Source organism: Pleuronectes platessa, chromosome 1 (genome assembly GCF_947347685.1).
Source record: "Pleuronectes platessa chromosome 1, fPlePla1.1, whole genome shotgun sequence".
Taxonomy (NCBI): Eukaryota; Metazoa; Chordata; class Actinopteri; order Pleuronectiformes; family Pleuronectidae; genus Pleuronectes; species Pleuronectes platessa.
Genome location: NC_070626.1, coordinates 6,269,720 through 6,290,306, shown reverse-complemented (window position 1 = coordinate 6,290,306; position 20,587 = coordinate 6,269,720). Strand labels below are relative to the sequence as shown.

Genomic DNA, 20,587 nt, shown 5'->3' with positions numbered 1-20,587 from the left:
GTAACATTTTTAACATTTTGTGCTCTCATCCTCAGACACCATTTTCTGTTTGACTTAACATCTTTCATCCTCTTTGCTGATTTTGTAAACACTGATTCCTGTCTTGTTCCTTCACCTGTCTCCTCCCCGCCTCTTCCTTCTCTTCCTCTTTAGCTTTAAACATGGCAGGTCAACAGTTGCAGTTAATGACTACACAGAGTATGAAGCTGTTAAGAGGCTTATTGGACTGTTGCTTTACAAAATCAGGATTTGTCTGAAGCGACGACAATTCTGGGCAAGTGCGGCTGCTGTTTGTGTAACAGAACATTCAGAGAGATGACAGCTTGAAATATGAGTGGTATGAGAGGTGCCTCATAACATGTACTGACTGTTATATTTACCGGTTTCCCTGCTGTTTGTTCATGTCAGTGGTGCAGGCGTGCAGTGCAGATCTTGTTTGTGCGTGTGACACTGCTGTGAGTAAACTATGAGAGGCCCTTTGAGAGATAATTAATACCTGATCTCTCACACACTACTATACTCTCTCACATGTACCATCACACTCTCTTACAAACACTTCTATACTCTCTTAGATGAACCATCATACTCTCTCACATACACACTACTAGTGTTGTCTGCCTCTGGACAACCAGTGTGTCCCCATGCACAACGCCCTGCCATGGGTACACACTGGTTGTCCCCATGCACAACGCATGAGCTTGGGGACAACCAGTATATATATATATATATATATATATATTAATATATAATAAACATAGTATAAAATATAATAATGTTATATTCATATATGCATATGAATACTATATTTATATATATATATATATTATATTTTAAATGGGCTATAAATATAACTTTTATGATGTCATTATACTTCACCATTGCCACATTTCCTCCTTGGCTGTGTGGCTGTATTACAGGAAGTCTCTGTGGATCCAGCATTTCTGACATTGTTGTGAGTTTCAGATGTAAACTCACCGACCATGTTTTAAACTTTAAAATATCTCCCAGGAGACTCAGTGCGGGTCCAACATGTTCCCTTATGGATCTGTTGATTTGGAAGGCGGGACATGCTAGTGAAACGACTTCTCATCAGAGATAACCAATCAGGAACTCTCTCCCACACACACTACAGTATATTCTCTCACACATACTACTATTCTCATTCACATATACATGTATATATCATTCTGTCTCAAATTCACTGTCATTTTGTTCTTTACACATGGTTATTTGCATTCACATGTACTTTTAATTTCTGTCACATGTGCTTTTATCCTGTTTCAAATATAATATCTTTGTGCAAGAGAGATCAGTGTTGTGTGTGTGTGTGTGTGTATGAGAGTATAATACTAAATAATGGTAAATGGTGACCAGGTGGCTCAGCACACTGGCTGTCAGAGCGAGAGAGGATTTTTATATTTAGCCATGATTCCTCCGTCAATGAACAGGAGTCTGGGATTACAGTTGTTAGGACTTTTTATGTTGAAGCTCATTTGACCCTGCGTACATTTACAGACATGGACAACAAGTTAAAAACCTTGTACATGTTTCTAATACAAGTTTTAGATTAAGACTACATTCAGCTGAAATGAAGCCGAAATATCCTGGAATCCAGATTCCACAATCTTGTCCATTTGGAGCAGAGTCTGTGCAGAAGTGATCAGAGGATGAATTTAGGTCTGATACACATGCTCGACCAGTCAAGAGTCAGTCTCAGCTTTCAACCATGATGTTTCACAGCATCAGTGTTTTACATAACATCAAATAACTCATTAAAAAGTACGTACCTAAAACAGACTACATAACACAGAGTGGTAACTACTTTAATTGAAAGAAATTACTTTTCAAAATTTGTCCATGTCTCCTCCACTTAACTACAGGAGGCAGTATTTTAGAACCTTTACTCTATGGTTGAAACTAACAAAGAAGGATGGAAGCTGCTCAGATCATGATGAGTTTCTGCTTTTCTTTTGATCCATTGAATGAGGCTGGTTTGTGGTCTGAAACTGCCTCTCACTTCCTCCTCTATGCCATTGTGTGTATGGACGTGTGTGCACTATGTTTTGTGTATTGACCAACAACAACTCTTTTGGATTGCAAATTTTCTAACATGTTCATTGGCTGTGTATGAACTGTATTCATAAAGAAATGAGCAGGTCAGGATTTCTTCGCAGCTGCATTGTTTTTAGAGCTTACCAAAGTACAGTGATGGCGATACTACACAGATATTACAGGGACAGGGGGAAGAAACACAATGTAATACTTCTGGGAGTCAGACTGGACAAAGTCACTTTAATAATGCGTTGGCATGTACAGGTTGGTTAACCTGTGTGTGTGTGATTGTACATGTAACAGAGAGTATGTTTGTACATGTAAGAGAGTATAGTAATGTGAGAGAGAGTATGATTGTAAATGTGAGAGTATGATAATACATGTAAGAGAGTATAGTAGTGTGATAGAGTATGATGCTACATGTGAGAGAGTATAGTAGTGTGTGATACAGAGTATGGTGGAACTTGTGAGAAAGTATAGTAGTGTGTTAGAGAGTATGATGGTACATGTACCATCCGGGGCGGCTGAGGGGTAGAGTGGTCGTCCTCAAACCTGAAGGTCGGCAGTTCGATCCCCAGTCTGACCCACCTGCATGCCGAAGTGTCCTTGGGCAAGATGCTGAACCCCGAAGGGCCCCCCATAGAATAACAGTGCTGCGAATAGATGCACTGTATGAATGTGTGTGTGAATGGGTGAATGTAAAACTGTACTGTAAAGAGCTTTGATTGGTCATCAAGACTAGAAAAGTACTATATAAATATAAAACAATTTACCAAAACCATGTAAGAGATTGTAGTAGTGTGTGTGAGAGAGTTTGTGTGAGACCAAGTATTAGTTATTTCTTATAGGGCCTCTCATAGTATATTGTGAATGAATGAAAAGGTGAACTAGCCAAACATAAACTCACACAGGCACACATATTGTCACATTAGCCAAAGTACCTGTACAGTATAATCCAAAGTAGTTCAACTAGATCTCACTGTAAAAGGCAAAGTGTTATACAGATAATTAATTTTCTTTTATTGTTTAACTGTTTCTTTGTAGTGTGTCTGCAGTTGGATGTTGCGACAATATATTTAACACAGTTACAGTCTAATAGGTAATCGGATTTTTGCCAGCTTGTGTCGTGATATGGGTCAATGACGTATAAGGATTTTCAACAGGCCAATTTTAAAATACCAAAAAAATCTATTATAATTATTCAATCATTGAAATGTTGTGTACACATAAAATCATACAAAAATGTCAAATTATTTGATCAGTGTTTTTTCATCTAGATGAATTGGCCGTGGCCTTGAAAAATGTCATGTGGTGCGTCCGTAATTTATCTTAAAATGAATTAATTTCCTTAATATGCTTACATTTTTCTTACAATTTCTCAATAACATAATGTCATTAGTAACCAAGTAGTTGCATTTCTTTAGAGTTTTTGTAAATAATGATCTCATATTTTGGTTCTATAATGTCAATGTCCCCTTATTAAATGTAGTTAACAGACTTATTTTTTCGGTAAAGTGCATACAGTTTATAACAAAATTTAAAAAATACCATCCATTTAAGCATACTGTATCAGTGATTCATATTTCCGCCGCAGAAATTTTATATTTTAGTTTAAATTTGATGAGTGATCTCTCCAAATTATATGAAAACCTCATTTTGTTTAAAAAGATCAATAAACAATAAATTCCGTACAAACTTTGGACTCAAACCAGATTTTATTTAAATTTCATAGACTTTTCATGAACACAAACATTTCCTAAACATTTTAGTGCAGCACACAAGTTATTTTGGACTAAATATAGATGAACATTTTAATGAAAATGTGCATTTCGTCCAGTAATGAAAAACAAATAAGAGCAATATGTACTTCATGTTGCTTTATTTGTAGTTAACATTTTTTGTATGTTTTAACATACCTTATTCTTCTCTGAGCAAGGTTCTCAGCTCTTCCTACAGGTTCAGAATGAACCCGCTGCATATGGCGAGCGTTTTTTATTTTGCTTGAAAGTGGCATCTGGTAAAATAAATTTAAACAGTTATAAATAAATAAACACATGAATGAATTACTAAATTACTAATAAATTACTAATAAATTCATAATATCCAAGATAAAATTATATATTACATTTTTGGGGTGGTATTATTCATGATATTGTACACAAATTTAACATAAACCTTTGTTTCTGAAATATTAGAAAAAAATACAATGGCCGCAAGACTCACACGACATGATATTTTTCTAGTTCAGTCAAAATTTGCAAAAATTCACAGAATTGGCCGCCTAAAGAAGGTCATACCACATGATATCCAAATATGGCAACTACATACCAGCTGTGAAAAAGGTTATTTTTGTTTAAATTTGAGAGAGAGTTACAAACCTGCTGCTGTCTCCATGGGTCCTTGGCATAATGGTTTATGATGCAACTTCCTGTCTTTGAATGGATTTCAACATCAAAGTCCCAGATTGGTCATTTCTTGATGGTCGCACATGTTATTTCATAAAATGGACATCAACGGACAAATATGATAGAAATAAAAATGCAAATGCTTTGCAATTTTGTACAGGATTAAAAAAGACTTTGGAAATCATGCCAAATATATATATAGGCAGAAAATAAATTTCAATAGATTTTGAGTAATTTCACAACAGCTGTCATGGCGGGACGATTGCACCACATGCTATTTTGACACTTTAAAAAACAGAAACATTTAAATAACTAATGTTTTTTGGAAATCTAAAGTGTGTACATATACGGGACAGGTACTACATGTTATTTCTTTATGTTTTTAAACCATTTTTTAACGGAAGAAAATGCAGTCGGACAGAAAATATAGGTGTCACGTCAATGACCCATATACTGATCTATGAAGAGGTTTCATACAGCTGCATGAACGTCAGAGTATCTGACGCGTTACAAACTTTCAACCCAGCTCTAATGAACATTGATGAATTGTTTGCTTAAGCATATGACTGTGACTAACTTCTCTGTTCCTCTTTCATTTTTTTTATTGTAGTTGTGCTTGAAGTACAGATGTTAGACACAGTCTGAACCTCCCTCCCATCATGGAATCCAAGAAGCCAAGCATGCTGCACCATCTCCGCAAGAAGATGATGCCGCATTTTCGGCGCGACAAGTCGAGCTCAAAAAAGGAGGTTGCCCACCTTCAACACACCATGGACCATCGGATGAGCTCCTCTGTTCCTGACATGAGGAACATGAGGCCGGAGTATGCCGGCATCTCCTCCAGCCCGCAGCTTCAACAATTCAACACTCTCAGCTACAGTAACCCTTCCACACCTCTTAACATGCTTTTGAGAAGCAAGAAACCAGCTGGGAGTGGCCTGAACATGGGAGTAGGTGGTGAAGGAGTTGGGAGGAGTGAACACAGACTGAGCGTGGCTGCAGACAGTACAGACTGGGCTTCCTCCCAGGAGTCATTCAACAGTCTCGGTGAGGTGGAGGAAAACTCTCCGGAGACAAACTACAGACCTGCAAGGGGCATGGAGCCTGAGGAGCTGGTACTGCCGGAGATGATGACCGTCTATAGCCCAGACCAGCCCTCTGTGGACGTCTCAGAGGACAGCTCACAGGTACAGATCGTTCATGTTAAAAGTTATTTCACTATTTAAAAAAAAAAACAGACCGTTCTTAGATGCATAAACAGGCCTTTAGATGGTACTAGGATCAATATTTTTATTTCCAAATATATCTCATATTGAATTCATGTATCTGTCTTTCAGTCAATACATTTTTGGAATATAAACAGGCACTATGACAGTCGAACAAGCTTGAGTAGTCGTGTATATTGTTTTCCTGAAACACACAAGTTGAAGAGGGTGAAGTGCCTGTGATCGGGTGGCTGGTACATTGGCAGCAGGTGTGTGTTGTCAGGTGTGTTTGCACAGAACATACAAAGTTTAACTTGAAGCCGGATAGAGATGACATAGGAGTTCCTTCCGAATAATCTCCAACAGCGGTGAGCAAACTGTGTGTCCGTCTGTCTGTCTGTCCGTCTGTCCGTCTGTCCGTCTGTCCGTCTGTCTGTCTGTCTCTCTGTCTGTCCGTCCGTCCGTCTGTCTGTCTGTCATAATAGGAATGTTTAGGATATTCCTAAAATATCCCATCTAGCGACATTTAGGAAAACCATTTGTTCTAGTATGCTTGTATGGCTAGAGTGCTGTATGTTTCACTGGCTGACTGTGATAATGTGTCATTAATATATATATATATATAAATCAGTAGGAATCATCAAGTTTTATTAGGTGAAGCAACTTACTGATCTAATTGACGAGGCTCACATATGCCCAACTAAAATGTGCGTTTTTAATATGACTTTAATCCCACATACGTTGGTTGTTGCTGTAATGGTTCATGTGCTTAATTTATGAAAAGATCTGGTTTAGTCAACAGGGGGCCATCTGAGTTCCACTGAACACAAAACAAGAACAGAGAAATGTGTAGGATTTTTTAAATGAATCATTATTCATCCTCCATTTCTATACATTAAGATCCAGTTTATTTATGTGGTATAAAATATCTTTGAAAAATGTAATCTGAAACATTCAATTAAAGTTTTTCATATACTCTGCTCGTAAAAGTAAAACACAGGGACAAGAGCTGTCAGTCATTTTGTACAACAGTAGTTTTCAACAGAACCTAAATGTACTTGGTGTCATGTTATGAAGAAATTGGTCATGTCAATCAATTGGTTTTTAGTTGGACATGATTGAACATGTTGTGTATTTGCGTTAAGTTCTGCATAGTATGTGTGTCACTACAGCAACAATGCACATAGTATTATAGGAATTGAAGCAGTGTTTCAGTTCATAACCAGTCAGGTTTTATAGCTGCGGATAGTTTAGCAATATGGTTTCATGTTTTTATATATTTTCCTGTAATGTTTCATTATTCAAAAACATTTCCAAACAGTCACTTCTATGGCAAATTTGATATTATAACTCCTCTGATATGTTATGGCTATTGGGCCAAAGTCACCATTTAACTAGCTCTGTTGGATTTCTCTAAGTGTCACAGAAGTCTGCATTGGCTTCATAATTATCTAAGGACACATAGGATTGTAGAAGTCAGGGCCTGGATACCTAAGTGATCTAACCTCGTCTTTGTTAACTGAACACACATACACACCTTTTTGGTGGACGTACCATTTGTATCTAAGCTCTTAAATCAGTAAATACATGGCTCAATGGATGAACAAAGAAAAATAATTGTCCTGAATCATCTCCACGTACTTGATTCCTCCATTTCTTTCTCTGTGGGTTAAAATTGCTGAGTTTCTGTCTTCACTGTTCGACATGACGGAGCTTCCCGTACTTTGATTTAGGTAAAGTTTAAAAACACTCTGTATTTTTGGATTCTTTTCCTTAACAGTGCCCTAGAGGGTTGGTGGTTAGAATGCAGTTGGACATGCGAAATAGATGCCGGTCACATGGATTCGAATTGACAATGACTGAACCAAATATGCTGCTGAACAACAGCAGCAAATATTAAATGTTGTCTTAGGACTTCACACCACACCCTTGATAGTTACATTTGAATCCTGTCCTCACTTTTGAATGATGGAAATTAAACTCACGCACTATCATTTATAAAAAATAGGCTTAACATCTTTCAAAGTGATTAGGTTTTAGGGAAATGGATCAATATTGGATGGAATGCTGTTGCATTCATCTTCCCCTCAGAATGAATTGTCCTTTGGTCATATTCCTTAACTTTCATCATGCATTATTATCTTTTTAGCTCAATTCAAACTGGTGAAAATGATTCCTGACAAGGAAGGACATGTCATTAGCGATGAGGTCTGCTTATTTTACCGTCTCGCATTTTACAGGGGGCGCACACAAGAAATTAAATTAAATTTATAAGCTGGCAGATGTTTTGGGAGGCAACAATAGTGGTCACATGTTTTGATCATCATTTGTGGAGAGTGTGCATTGACTGTGCTTGATTTGGGACAGAACTACACTGTTGAGATCCACACACTAGGCCAGTGAGTATATCGTATACACGACTGTCGTGTAAACTGCAACCTGCAGGAATACTGTGGTCAGTCTAGTTAAAGTTGAGTAAACTTGACTTGCCCTGATGCAACAGAACAGGTTAATCAAGCCAGGATCTTTTGAACCATATGTCCCTGAAAGCTAAAAATACATAGCTGAAAACAGGAAAATCAGCATTTCTGGTTTCATTTCTAAAAACACATTTTTAAATGAATGTAATGTCTTCATATATTCTACCTTAAAAAATAAATTAAAAACAAGCTAAGTAACTCGTAAATTAAGCTGTAAAGCCGGCAGTAAAAAATACTATTACCCTGCCGAGGAGTTACGTTTTTTCACCCCTGTCTGTTTGTTTGTTTGTTGGTGTGTTTGTTTGTAAGCAGGATTTTACAAAAAACGCCAGCTCTTGGTTTAAGGATGTGGTATGGGTCTGGAAAGAACCATTTAGATTTTGGTGCAGATCAAGGATATCCATTGTTTTTTTGCTACTTTTATTAACATTGCAAGACAAAGCTTTTTTTTTAAAAACATTTTCCCAGGATATAAATTGTGAATCGTGAATCAAATTTAGTGCCTATTGAACCTTGGTCGATGTACGCACTCCCATGAGTGTCATTCTAGCATTTATAAAGTGGTAGAGGAACGTTTTCCATACTGGATATTTCTGGACACATCCATAGAAGAAATCAATGAATAATGATGGACCTTTTTTAATTTATTAAAAAACATGTTTAGAAAAACAAAGTGCACAATTTGTCTCAAGGGAAAATGCTCGATCCCTAATATTTAAGTTTGAAGCAAAAGTCAGAATTGAAGTTACTGAGCTGAACAACAGGGCAGAAGAGAAAAGTAATTACTATTACCATATTCTGGGGTTTAACTCCGTTCAGTCACCAGGATAGCTGGAATTTTTAATAAATGCTTAGAGGATTTATCCCTGTGGTAGAAATGCCAAAGAGAGATCAGTCCTTGAACCTTTAGCTGATCAGCAGACTGAAACTTTCCTTTTTCATCATCTGGTTCTTCACATGCTTTTAAAAATGTTTATGTCACATGGTCGATTATTGACATGTATTTATGTTTGTCTCCGCAGTCTGATAATCGTGATTTCACTGGTCAAGTGTTAAAGGAGGGAGACGTGCATAATGTAAGTGCTGTTCTCCAGTTTGTGGATGTGTTCATTTGTGATTTTGTGTTCCTGAACTGACCTGATTTGTTACTATTTATTATTTCTACAAAGGATTTATCTCACAAATTAAACAAGATGCTAAAAAAGGATTGTGTGGGTATGTTGTGAGGTTTTGTCACGTGCCTATGCCGGTGTTATTGTTATGTATGCTTCAGACAGTCGCATTGTGCTTTGGCTGACACACACACACTGATGTCAAAATTTAATTCCAGATTATTCTGTTCGGGACATGATGGGACTGTAGGCTGTGTGGGGCTCAGTAATCAGTCTGTGTCACCCTGGCTTTTGTGGTCGTGTCAGTATCGGGACGCTGTGTGGCCCGGGTGATTCCAGGCAACTGGATTTTTATTTTGTGAAAGATGCTTGGTTTGGTGGAGAGTGATTAAATAATAATCCAATGCATGGACAGCGAAAATAGATAGTCTACAACTGCAGAAAGCCATTTTTGTTGTATCAAAAACAATAGTCAAGTGTTTAAAGGGCCCATATTGTGTTAAATACATTTGTTGGGATTTTACTATTCTTTATACTTGAAGGGTATAAAGTAGGGAGCCTCAAGGTATGCAAACAGTCACTCCGCAGACTTTTTCACTCAGTCCGTTCTCTTACTTCCTCCCCCGTATGATGTCACTCGGGATCACACTCGTCTCTCAGCCCCACCCAGCTGGTATCAGTCCAGCCTCTGTACCCACCCCCCCCCCCCCCCCCTCCCTGTCCACTCCAGCACCACCCCTCCACACCGAACACTAAACCAAGCAGACTTGTTGCTGAGCTAGCAGCTTGTTAGCTACCACAGGCTAACCACAACAAACAACACTGCAGAAACACTGCAAACATGGAGGGATGCAAGGAAAATTCCTCCATTCCTCCTAAGAACGTTACTGTTCGATACCAGCGGTTACTCTTTATTTCTTCTAACGTACCGTGTGGCTGTGTAACCTAGACGTTACTCGGGACTGAAACTCTGTTGTGAAACTCCGTACTGTAACTCGGGACGTTGCTCCTACATTGACCGACTGTCCAACTAAAACTTGAACAAACATGAGGACGATGTTAAATTACCTTTCAGAAACATCCTGTTGTAACCGACTGTAAATATGTGACTGTTCTTTTATAGCGGTATCCAAACATACCAACGTGACTTTCAGCTGTTTACAAAAGTGAATGAGACCGGTGATAGGCCTGGTCACGTGTCACTCAAAGTGCAGTCAGCCAATTAGAGGAGGGGCTCAAGAGGCTGACGAAAACAGCCTGTTCTGTCTGCAGCTCCAGGGAGAGGCATTAGAGAGGACATGGAAATACACATTGCAGCAGTTTTTTTCTTCTTTAAACCACTGATATATCATCTTAAGGGTACCAATACCTCAAAGTAAATCCCAGAAAGGCTTAAAATATGCGCACTTTAATTTAGGTTTAATAGATATTCCGTTTTATGAAGTCTTTGGGGCGACCTGGTAAATTCAATATGAAGTGATCTTCACAAGTGACACAATGTGCCCAAGCTATTAACACAAACCTATGTAATCTGTCATGTGGTTGCTGAGCACACCTCTTAAACAATCAAAGTGCTGCTGGGAAAGTAAATTAACCCTTGGATTTACTGATTGGTGGAACCTTTTTTGATTTCAAGTATCTTTATTGTCAAGTGTTGAGAAAAACTCCACTGAGCAGGTTTCTCACTGCTGTGATACTGTCAGGATGGAACCCTTATTTGGTAGTGTCTCACTGCTATGACCTTGATAAACAGGGCTTATGCCCTTATTCTGTGATGTTTTCTTACAACTGCCACAGCAGATAGACACAGATGATGATCTCATGTCTTTTTTTCATATAATGTTTTATGAAACTTTATAAGTTCTGGCTTTTGTCAACTTGCGGACAGTTCCATTTTGAGCACCTGTGCTTGTTTTGTAAACTCTGCAGAGCTTACTATTAGAAAGACTCAAAGGCCACTCCAGTCTGGGAATTTCATTAGTTTAAGAGCATTCTGCTTCAGCTCAGTCATATGTCTGCAATCAACTACTCTCTGAGGTGCACATTGTATCTACTGGGTAAGCATCTGGGCTCTGACAGGACCAGGATTTTCTTATGATTTAGTCATTCTGTAATAGATTTACTTTAGTGTTTAAGGTCATTGTCCAGCGACATCACCAAGCTTCATCTGATCTTCAGCTGACAGACGGCCACTCTGACATTATCCTGTAAGATACACTGATAAACTTAGAAACTGCGTGTGTCAAGCTGTTCTTTTGACAACTTGACACTCTAATTTCAGAAATGTCTCTCTGTCTGTCTGTCTGTAGCAAGCATATCTCTAGAGCTGTTCATCTCATCAGCGACACACTGGGCATGGGTATTGTTATGAGCAAAAAGCAATAGTCCTGAAAGTGTTGAGATTTGGAGGTCATCAATATAAATAAACAGACGACGTACACCAGGAGCGACTGGAGTTCAACTGATTCACCTTTTTTGTGCAGCCGGTCTTTATTTCCAATAAGTTCTTTCTAAATTGACATACATCCTCTTAAATAAACCCAAGGCTTGGCATTAATGCAATGTCCATTATTTTATATTTATTTGAATGTGCTGAAGCTCAGAGCCTGACCAATTTGACTGCATATGTTGAGCTTGTGTGTTCATACTCACATACTGTTGTTGACTTACTCAGAAAGTCTGGATGTAATGAGACTTAGCTTTTTCTAGAATAAATACTGATGGTTTTTTGATGTGTGTGTCCAGTGTGAGATGGGCGACGAGACTCTGAGTGTGTCGGACAGCATCAGAGGTCTGTCCAGGTCCTTCCTACTCACCATCAACCTGAAGGAAGGACGTAACCTGGTCATCAGGGACCGCTGTGGTAAGACCCTCACCTTAAACTACTGCACCTGCTCTGTCCCTATCACTAAAGCACTGTTTGTTTCCACTACCACTATATGCACTCTATCATGTCTGCAGATGATGATGATTAAGTGACACTTGAAGCTGCAGGGCCACAGGGATGTTAAAAAAAAAAAAGGTACACAGATCATTTTACATACATGTATGATCAATACAGTAGAGTGCACCCAGCAGATGTGTCTATAGTTAATCATGTAGTATCCCATGGAGAAGGTGGCAGCTGTTCTGTGGCGTGACCTAATGAAGGTACTGCACATGTTCAGTAAAGATGGTACAATACCTGAAAACACACACAGAGTCTGAGCCTGAGCAAACAATACTGAATCAACAGTAAGAGAACTGGGCTCTTGCACGGGCAAATGATACATCAGCATGTTCGGAAACACACAAACTAATATGTGTAGTCATGGCTTTATATAAGTCAAACTGCCTTTTACAGTGTTTAGTAAGATCTTCACCACACTACCTTTTTCTGTCCCTATGTATTTTCGTCCCGGAGATTTCAGCCCCAAAACTTAAATTGAAAGACTACACACTGCATTTTCCCCAACTGGTAGAGTACATACTTTGTGCTGTGTGGTTGACTTTATAATTCTGTCACAGGAGTAAAAGATGTGAACTAAAGTTTATTTGTTACTATTCCTTAATGTATTCCTTATTTTTTTTATTCCTACAAATTTTGTAGGAATTTGTTGCTGCAACTTGATTGGATCCTGTCATGGATCCTCGTAAGATGGGGAATGAAGTTGACTTACTAGGAATGATTAGTGTTAATATCAGTTGATTTAGCATATGTTTAGATTTTGTATAGAATCTAAGGTAATGATGTTAGTAACTCCTGTTACTCTTGACATCTTCTTTTTCATCTTATCACCTACTGTACATCATCGTGTACATCATCACATACTTGATGTGCCGAGCTGTCCTTGTATGTGAGAGCTCTTACTGTTATTTCCTCAACCGAGGAGGTTTTGTTTTCACCCCTTTCTATTAATTTGTTTGTTTGTCTCTTAGTGAGTTTCAGGTTTATAACTTTTTCACTTTCTTTAATATGTTGAGCATTTTTAAAGGTTTTCACCTTTTCCCAGGGATCACTTCCTGGCTATGACTTAGAATTTGGTGTGGTTTGATGGAATTTAAGGGGACTTTTGGGTCTTTATGGAGTTATGTGCTCTTTTGAGAGACATTTTAGTTTATTTATTCGGTCACTCTGTTTCTTTTGCTCATGTTTAATATGCTTTGATCACCCTGTTTCAACTCTTATCTCACCTTATCTTGTGTTTGTTTCCTAAACTCATAAAACGTTTGACATTATCTGCACCTAGAGGAGTGTTTGATGTTTCTCTGGAAGGTTCAAACGTCACTGCATTCTCTGCTGTTGTGCGTATTATGCCTGCATCGGCCTCAGTTTGTGTGTTTAGCCTTGGCTTAATGACAGCCAGGAATGCTTGAGTTATACACACAGGGTTATTGACTCTATGGGCACTAAACACAGCCGGGTGTCAGGTTAGCCATTTGTCTATTATAACAGCCAGGGCAGGATTCCATCTACAACCTGTCTGGGCCGCACCCTGCATTCAGGAGAGGCAGGCGGAAGATCAAGGGGCAGGAGGATTTCGTTTCACCACATTATTGTTAAAACCATGAAAAACCATATGGTCTTTTAGTAGTAGCGCATGAACAATATTTTCTTTTTCTGTTTGTTCAGATTAAATGCATTGCACTCAAAATATATGCAGCTGATGGACGATGCTGGTTTGTTGCGCAATGGGTTTATTTTGCCATGCTTATATTGTGACACCACACACTCACAGAACCAAACATGATCATAGTGTCTGCTGCCCTCAGGTGGTTGATAGACAGAACAGCTGGTCACTGGTTGTACGTCCATTACTCTGAGCTAAAGTGAAATAAAAGTCAAAATCACTGTCACAAAAGCTGAAAAAGAATTATTATAAAATAGGAATAACTGGAACAATCCCGTTTACCTGCTGCCCTGTCTGTACGTGATACAATATTTCAATAAAGACAAGTTAACTCACAATAAACAACGTGTTCAGATGCTGTTACTTTTAACAGTGGAAGCTGAAATTTGATTGGTTGATGTTTCAGGAAATTGTGGCTCCTCTGTCGAGGATGAAAAAACCCCACATCCTCTATACTGACATAAGGTGACACCACAGTTTGAGCAGGGTCAGGGTCCACCCTTTTACTGGAAACGGCTGCATTTCCTGAGAAGTTTAAAAGTTTATTTAGCAACTAAGGTTGGAAATTAGCAGCAGGGTGACTTACTTTTAAAATATTTAGTGAATTTAGAAACCAAATCAATGTTAAATCACAGATCAGGAGAAATACTGTGACCTATAAAGTAAAATAATACCTATTATAAAGTGTGTCGCATGTTTTGGTGCATGAAGTATCACTGTGATACTGTGAATAGAACCCAAATGTGATGATTAATGTGATGCTAAATCAGCTAAAACTATCAGTAAATAATCTAAACTGCTTGTTTGATGTTGTTTATCATTTCCAGGTACCAGTGACCCTTACGTCAAATTCAAACTTGATGGGAAAACGTTCTACAAAAGCAAAGTGGTTTATAAAAACCTGAACCCCACATGGAACGAGACCTTCTCTCTACCTGTGAAGGATCTGAATCAGAAACTGTACATCAAGGTAAATTCTGTCACTCTTTGTGGCTTAAACGAATGCATTGTTTTTTAATAAAAGAGCCTGCTAATGTCTTGTTAGTGACGTGGGATAAGAAAATGTCCTGTAAAGGTGTGAGATCTGTCTGAATCATCTAATATTCAAAGGTTTCTCACATTTCACAGAGCTTTGGGCTCTTGTGTGCACTTCATGTGATGTGTCTGCAGAGTCATGCATAAGTGAAGTTTAATTTGCAGTTACAAACAAGTTCAGTGGTTTTTTTGTCAGCTGTATGGGAGAAGTCAGAACATGAATTTAATGTTTTATTCATCATTTCTTGAGAAGTTTTGCTCCTACCGTACTTAACCTGAAGTCAACTGTTGTTTCACCCACCTATCAAGCTTGTTCCTGCACGTTTAGTTTTTTTTCTCTGCTGCATTTCATTCCAGTGAATCATGTCTGCAATGAAAGTTTGTGCTGTGTTGCTATGTGAGCATGTGCCTGCTCAGTTTCTGCCTATCACTGACAGTAATGAATCAACCTTCATCAGGGTGTATGATGTTCCACAGAAGCTCCCTCTCTTTATCAATGTTGTCTTGTTTGACGTGACGCAGGTCTACGACCGTGACCTGACAACGGATGACTTTATGGGCTCTGCCAGTGTCGTCCTGAGTGATCTGGAGATGGACAAGTAAGTTCCTTAGCAGTTTGGTTGTCGAGTTGGAAGCAGCTGGACCATGAACTATACTGAAAGTCTGAGACCAATACTGATGCAGATATGAGTTTTTTCAGAACAAACATTTTTCATAAGGAAAACCTTACCTCTTTTAACCTTACAGGAACACTGGGCAGTTCAAATAAATTTGTCTCAGAATCAAGTGGACATGGACATGCTCTTCAGATCATCAACAAAACACCTTTGCCATGTCCATACTATAGTTTATTGTTCCACATTAGCTGCAGTTGTGCTAATTAGAAAAAAATATCACCTAGGTTAAACTGAATAGGTGATTTTACTATTAAATAAGTATTTACTAAACGAGAGGTTCCTGATCATTTTGTCTATGAATGGAGGACATTTCAACTAAAGACCCAGAGGGCCTAAGGATGCGAGTTTCCTAAGCAATAATTAAAGATTAGAAAAAATATAATTTAAAAATTATCAGTACATCATTATCTTTACTGCTTATCATTTGAGGGTTGCTGGGAGGCTTAAGCCAATCCCAACTGACATTTGGCGACAGGCAGGGTACACTGTAGACTGGTCGCCATTGTATCGCAGCATCAAAATGTAGAGAAAAACAACCATTCACAATCACATTCATAGCTACAGTCCATTTAGAGTCTCCTGTTAACCCAACCTCAGCCTGCATGTCTTTGGACAGTGGGCGGAAGCTGGAGAAAAACCCCACAGACACAGGGAGAACATCCCAAACAGAAAGTTGCATCTTTATGAAGCCTACTTTGGACAATTTTGATGATAGTGTTGCAATGGTGTTTTTAAGTCATTACAACGACATAAAGTTATGTTACAGCCCCCTACCGACACTGTATCAGCAAATCTAGTAAAGATTACTGCAGGATTGTAATTGACCGTAGGGAGGTAATTTATTAGCACATTTTATTCCATAATATGCTCTTGTATACAGCCCATATTAAACAAATAATACACATCTGCTCCAGGGTAGCTAACTGTTTGAAATCAGATGGTGTGTGTTTGGCCAAATGTAGATCTAAACTGAAACTGTACTTTATTTTTGTTCCAGAATCAGTGAGCTGTCGTTGCCCTTGAATGACCCAAACAGCCTGGAGCAGGACATGGGCGTCGTGCTGCTGGACATGAACCTGTCAGTCAGAGATGGAGACAGTAAAAGAGGCCATGTATGACAAGCTCACATGTACTGTGTAATTACTGCAGGTTTTCAAGCCATAGATGTTTGTTGCACCTTATATTACATGTTTGTTTCTATGTATCTCTTACTAACCAAAGTGTTTGTTTCTGTTTTGCACCTAACATGCATGCTCCCATCTGCAGCGGTGGCCACAAATACGAAAACGAAGTTTTAGGGTAAGACATGAAGGAGGGAAAACGCTGGACAGACATTAAGTTAAATTTACTACGCCGAACATTTCATACCATTCTGCTTAATGTGAAGAAGACTTTATTGGATAAAAGAGGAAAAGCTATAGTGACCGACAGAAAGACGAATCTAGAGCTTCAACCATCATACTTATGGTTTGGCCTCCTTCTATTACAGCACAGATTAAACAAACTGATACCATGTGCTTATTAGTTAAACTTGTCATATGTAAGGAGAAGAATGCATTTATTATTTTCGAATAAAAACATCTTCAGGTGATTCATTCAGATTACCTTCCAAAGTGGAGGTCAAATGTCAAGGTCACAGTGACCTCATTTGCATTCGGAATTTGTTATCTTTAAAACACCTCAACAGAAATCTTTCAAATTCAGTATGACGCTTAGACACAGATTTTCTGTTTCAATATGGTTGGTCAAGGGGCACCGTGACTTCACAAATTTTTTTGGCCTCTTGAACATTAGTCTGCTTTCAGGGGATCTACTCCATTTTTGAAATATTAAGTGATTTCAGTGGTCAAAGGTAGGCATTCAATCGCAGGGCAATAAATCTAGTCTGAAGAATGGAACAACATAAATGTTATATAAACTTTAAACAGATGTTACACTGGGAATACAGAGATGGACTAAAGTATTTTACGACAGTAAAAAATACATGTATATACGCACATAGGGAGTTGACGGCTTTATCCTATGTCCCAGATGAGGTTGTTTTTTTTCTGCCCTCAGAGCAGCTGCTGAATACATGATACTGTTGTCAGTATTGCATGAACCTCTCAGTGTGAGAGTGACAGTTCTCCTTCAAATGTTGCAAACAGGCGTCTTTCCTCATCCCTGGTCTAAAACCTTTGACCGTGTCTGCACGTTCATGAGTTGCAGCCATATAACTGTGTTTGCATTACTAAACGGGTGTACCTAATAAATTGCTCTGAATGCATGTTCCCCCTGCTGCTTCAGATACGCATTGTCATCTGCCAAGTGCATGCAGCGCAGCATGTTAATGGAAACACACAATTTTCTGCTTATGCATGAGGCAGAACCGAGTCAGACAAGACAGCAGTGTCAGCTTTATCTGTGTTAATTAAATCTATGTTAAATTTATCTCTTCTTCATGAAAGCTTAGCTTATTATCTGAGAATATGGCTCGGTCTCCTACTGTGCTGTGTATGGAGGAGAGCAAGAGAGACTACTACTGCTCTGTGCTAAAGCTTTGCCTAATCTCTCAGTGAAATGAAAGTGAAATAGATTTTCACACGAGAAGTGGAATAATGGTGTCTTATTCGTTTCATCTGTCAATTGTCCATCTTTGTAGTGTGCTGATTGTGATGTTCAAAACATTGATGTGGAGGATTTTATATTTTAATAGTGTATATATAGTAGTTCATCTTTATGTAATGAATGTGTGTTACAGAGTAACAATGTAAATGAACATTTTAAAGGAATTGGTTTAATTTTTGTGTTGTGAAATCCTCTCCCTCTCCTCTCGTTGTCCTCTCCTCTTGTCTCCTCACGTTTAGTCGGGAGCGTCCTCTCAGAGTCTTCGTCTGTCAGAGACGCTGAAGAAGAGTCAGCTTTGGACGTCTGTGGTGTCGGTGACTCTGGTGGAGGGTCAGGAGCTGCCGGTGGACACTCCGGGAGGTCAGCTCTTTGTTCGCTTCAGACTGGGAGAGCAGAGATTCAAAAGCAAGGTACTGGATAGAGGTGTGATGCTTTTCATCCACTCCACTCCCCCCTGAATTGTCCTTCTCATTCCTAAGCCCTCTCCCTTTTTCCAACACCCTCCTTCTTCTAAATTGACTGCAATTTATTTTTTCATTCTCACAGCCACTTATTAAATAATATTTTTTTGTTATTTTGAAATTAATATATATTTATTTTTATATTTTTCAACTACGAGTATCGCCTACACAAAGAATGAAAAAATGAAAAAAGATTAAATAATCATTACAATGATAATTTAGAAGCTCTGCACAGATTTTATACATGAAGATTAGTTTACCCCTCACAAAAACTGCAGTAAAATTGTACTGAAAGTGGTCGTTAACCTTCATCACTACTTTTGTGACAGAGCCCATAGGTTTAGCCCCTTAGGTTTATTGTTAAATTGCAGAAATATTTTTTATTTAGCATCGTTCCAAGTAAAAACTCTCTTCATTCATTTGGTTGAAATAAATGTTTGATGGTTGCTTAAGATACATTTGTAGCCTTTCCAGGTAATACCTTTACACCAATAACAGATGTTGACTTGCAAAGCCATGATAGTGGAGTTGCGCTGATATGAAAACTTTGTTTCTCTAACTCTGATCCGCTGCTCAACAGATGTATTGTTAAATGTGTCTCACATAGTCAGACCCATCACCACAGTAAATTAAGTAATTTTTCATCACCCTCGTCGAGGGTTTAGACCAGAAGATGTCACACCTTAAGCCCAATGAGGCTCATTGTGATTTATGAATATGGGCTATACAAATAACATTATAGTAGTTGAAATTTAAATGTTCTATATTTGTGTTATTAATACTGGTCAATTTGATGTTTCAAATAACAGAAAAAGTGATTACTTTTATATTATGTTTTATGCATGATGAGATTACCATACAATAGCAATGCACTAGATTCATGTACTTGTTTTGTATTTTTTTGTGTTTTATGAAGTGTTTTGGATTATATCAATAGTCAACAAAAAATTTCATAGGTGCAGATGTGAAGTCCTTATATCCTTGAAAATCCCTCTGTGTGAATACACTTAATGTTAAAAGGGAGTCATGAAAAACAAAGGTTAAAGGTAATAGGAGTCCTTAAAAAAATATTTCTAGTGTATAAAATCAAATGCACCAGCTCATTTTGCTGCTCCTCCAGACAGTTGGCTGGTGTCTCACAGTGATGCTCACTCTCTTGTGCTGCTGGTTGTGTGGCTGCTGTCGTTGATGGTTATCTTACTATTCTGCCACATCATCCATTACACATCCAGGCTGCATTCTAATGAGCAGCGCTGCTCCTTTTCTTTTCCTTTATTCATATGCAGGTTCAAAGTGACAGTCATTAGTCATTAGACTTTCATGAGCAGTGGAAATTTAGAATGCTGCTAAGCAACAAACATTCACACTCTAGTCTGTGGGAAAATCACATTTACCAACACAGGTAAAATTAACATAATTCAACCAGTTATTGTTATAAATATGAGCTGTGCGAGCACATCTGCACAACCACTAACATCTTGTATGGTTTTTTACATTTTACTTTTACAATAATAATAACTTTAACAACATCTAGCATAAGTTGAATTACTACAATGACAATATTAAGGAGATTATTGAGGCGATGTTGCCTGCCTGAATCTAAATGGCTCCTGTCATTGTTTTAAAGTATACACAAATGATGGTGAAAGCATCTTATAATGTTCACGCTCTCTCTCTGATTCAGAATCACTGCAAAGTGGCGAAGCCTCAGTGGAGAGAGAGGTTCACCTTCAATCAGTTCGTGGACAGTCCAGGAGTGCTGGAGGTGGAGCTCTGGTCCAAGGAAGGACGAAGGACAGAGGAGTGTTTGGGAACGTGAGTCTGGATTCAGCTCTGTGACATGTCATCTGTTGTGCACATATAAACACACAGGCTCAGTTTACACAAGACTTGGGTCTATTTCATGAGTCTAAAAACGAATGATGCGTCTCACCAGGCCATGA

At 38.4% G+C, this 20,587-nt stretch overlaps 1 protein-coding gene across 4 annotated transcripts in view; it reads left to right on the top strand.

Moving 5' to 3' along the window:
- LOC128448728 (multiple C2 and transmembrane domain-containing protein 2) overlaps positions 1–20,587 on the top strand; it is a 37,768-nt gene that overhangs the window by 4,828 nt on the left and 12,353 nt on the right. For 2 of the 4 annotated variants that reach the window (XM_053431536.1, XM_053431601.1), the window contains exons 2-10: positions 5,068–5,644; positions 9,165–9,218; positions 12,000–12,117; positions 14,692–14,834; positions 15,422–15,498; positions 16,574–16,688; positions 16,843–16,875; positions 18,423–18,593; positions 20,329–20,459. In XM_053431536.1, coding sequence (XP_053287511.1) covers positions 5,117–5,644; positions 9,165–9,218; positions 12,000–12,117; positions 14,692–14,834; positions 15,422–15,498; positions 16,574–16,688; positions 16,843–16,875; positions 18,423–18,593; positions 20,329–20,459 — 1,370 coding nt within the window. In that variant the 5' untranslated portion in view covers positions 5,068–5,116. The remainder of the gene's footprint in view (positions 1–5,067; positions 5,645–9,164; positions 9,219–11,999; positions 12,118–14,691; positions 14,835–15,421; positions 15,499–16,573; positions 16,689–16,842; positions 16,876–18,422; positions 18,594–20,328; positions 20,460–20,587) is intronic. The other 2 variants (XM_053431768.1, XM_053431687.1) reach the window with 2 other exon arrangements.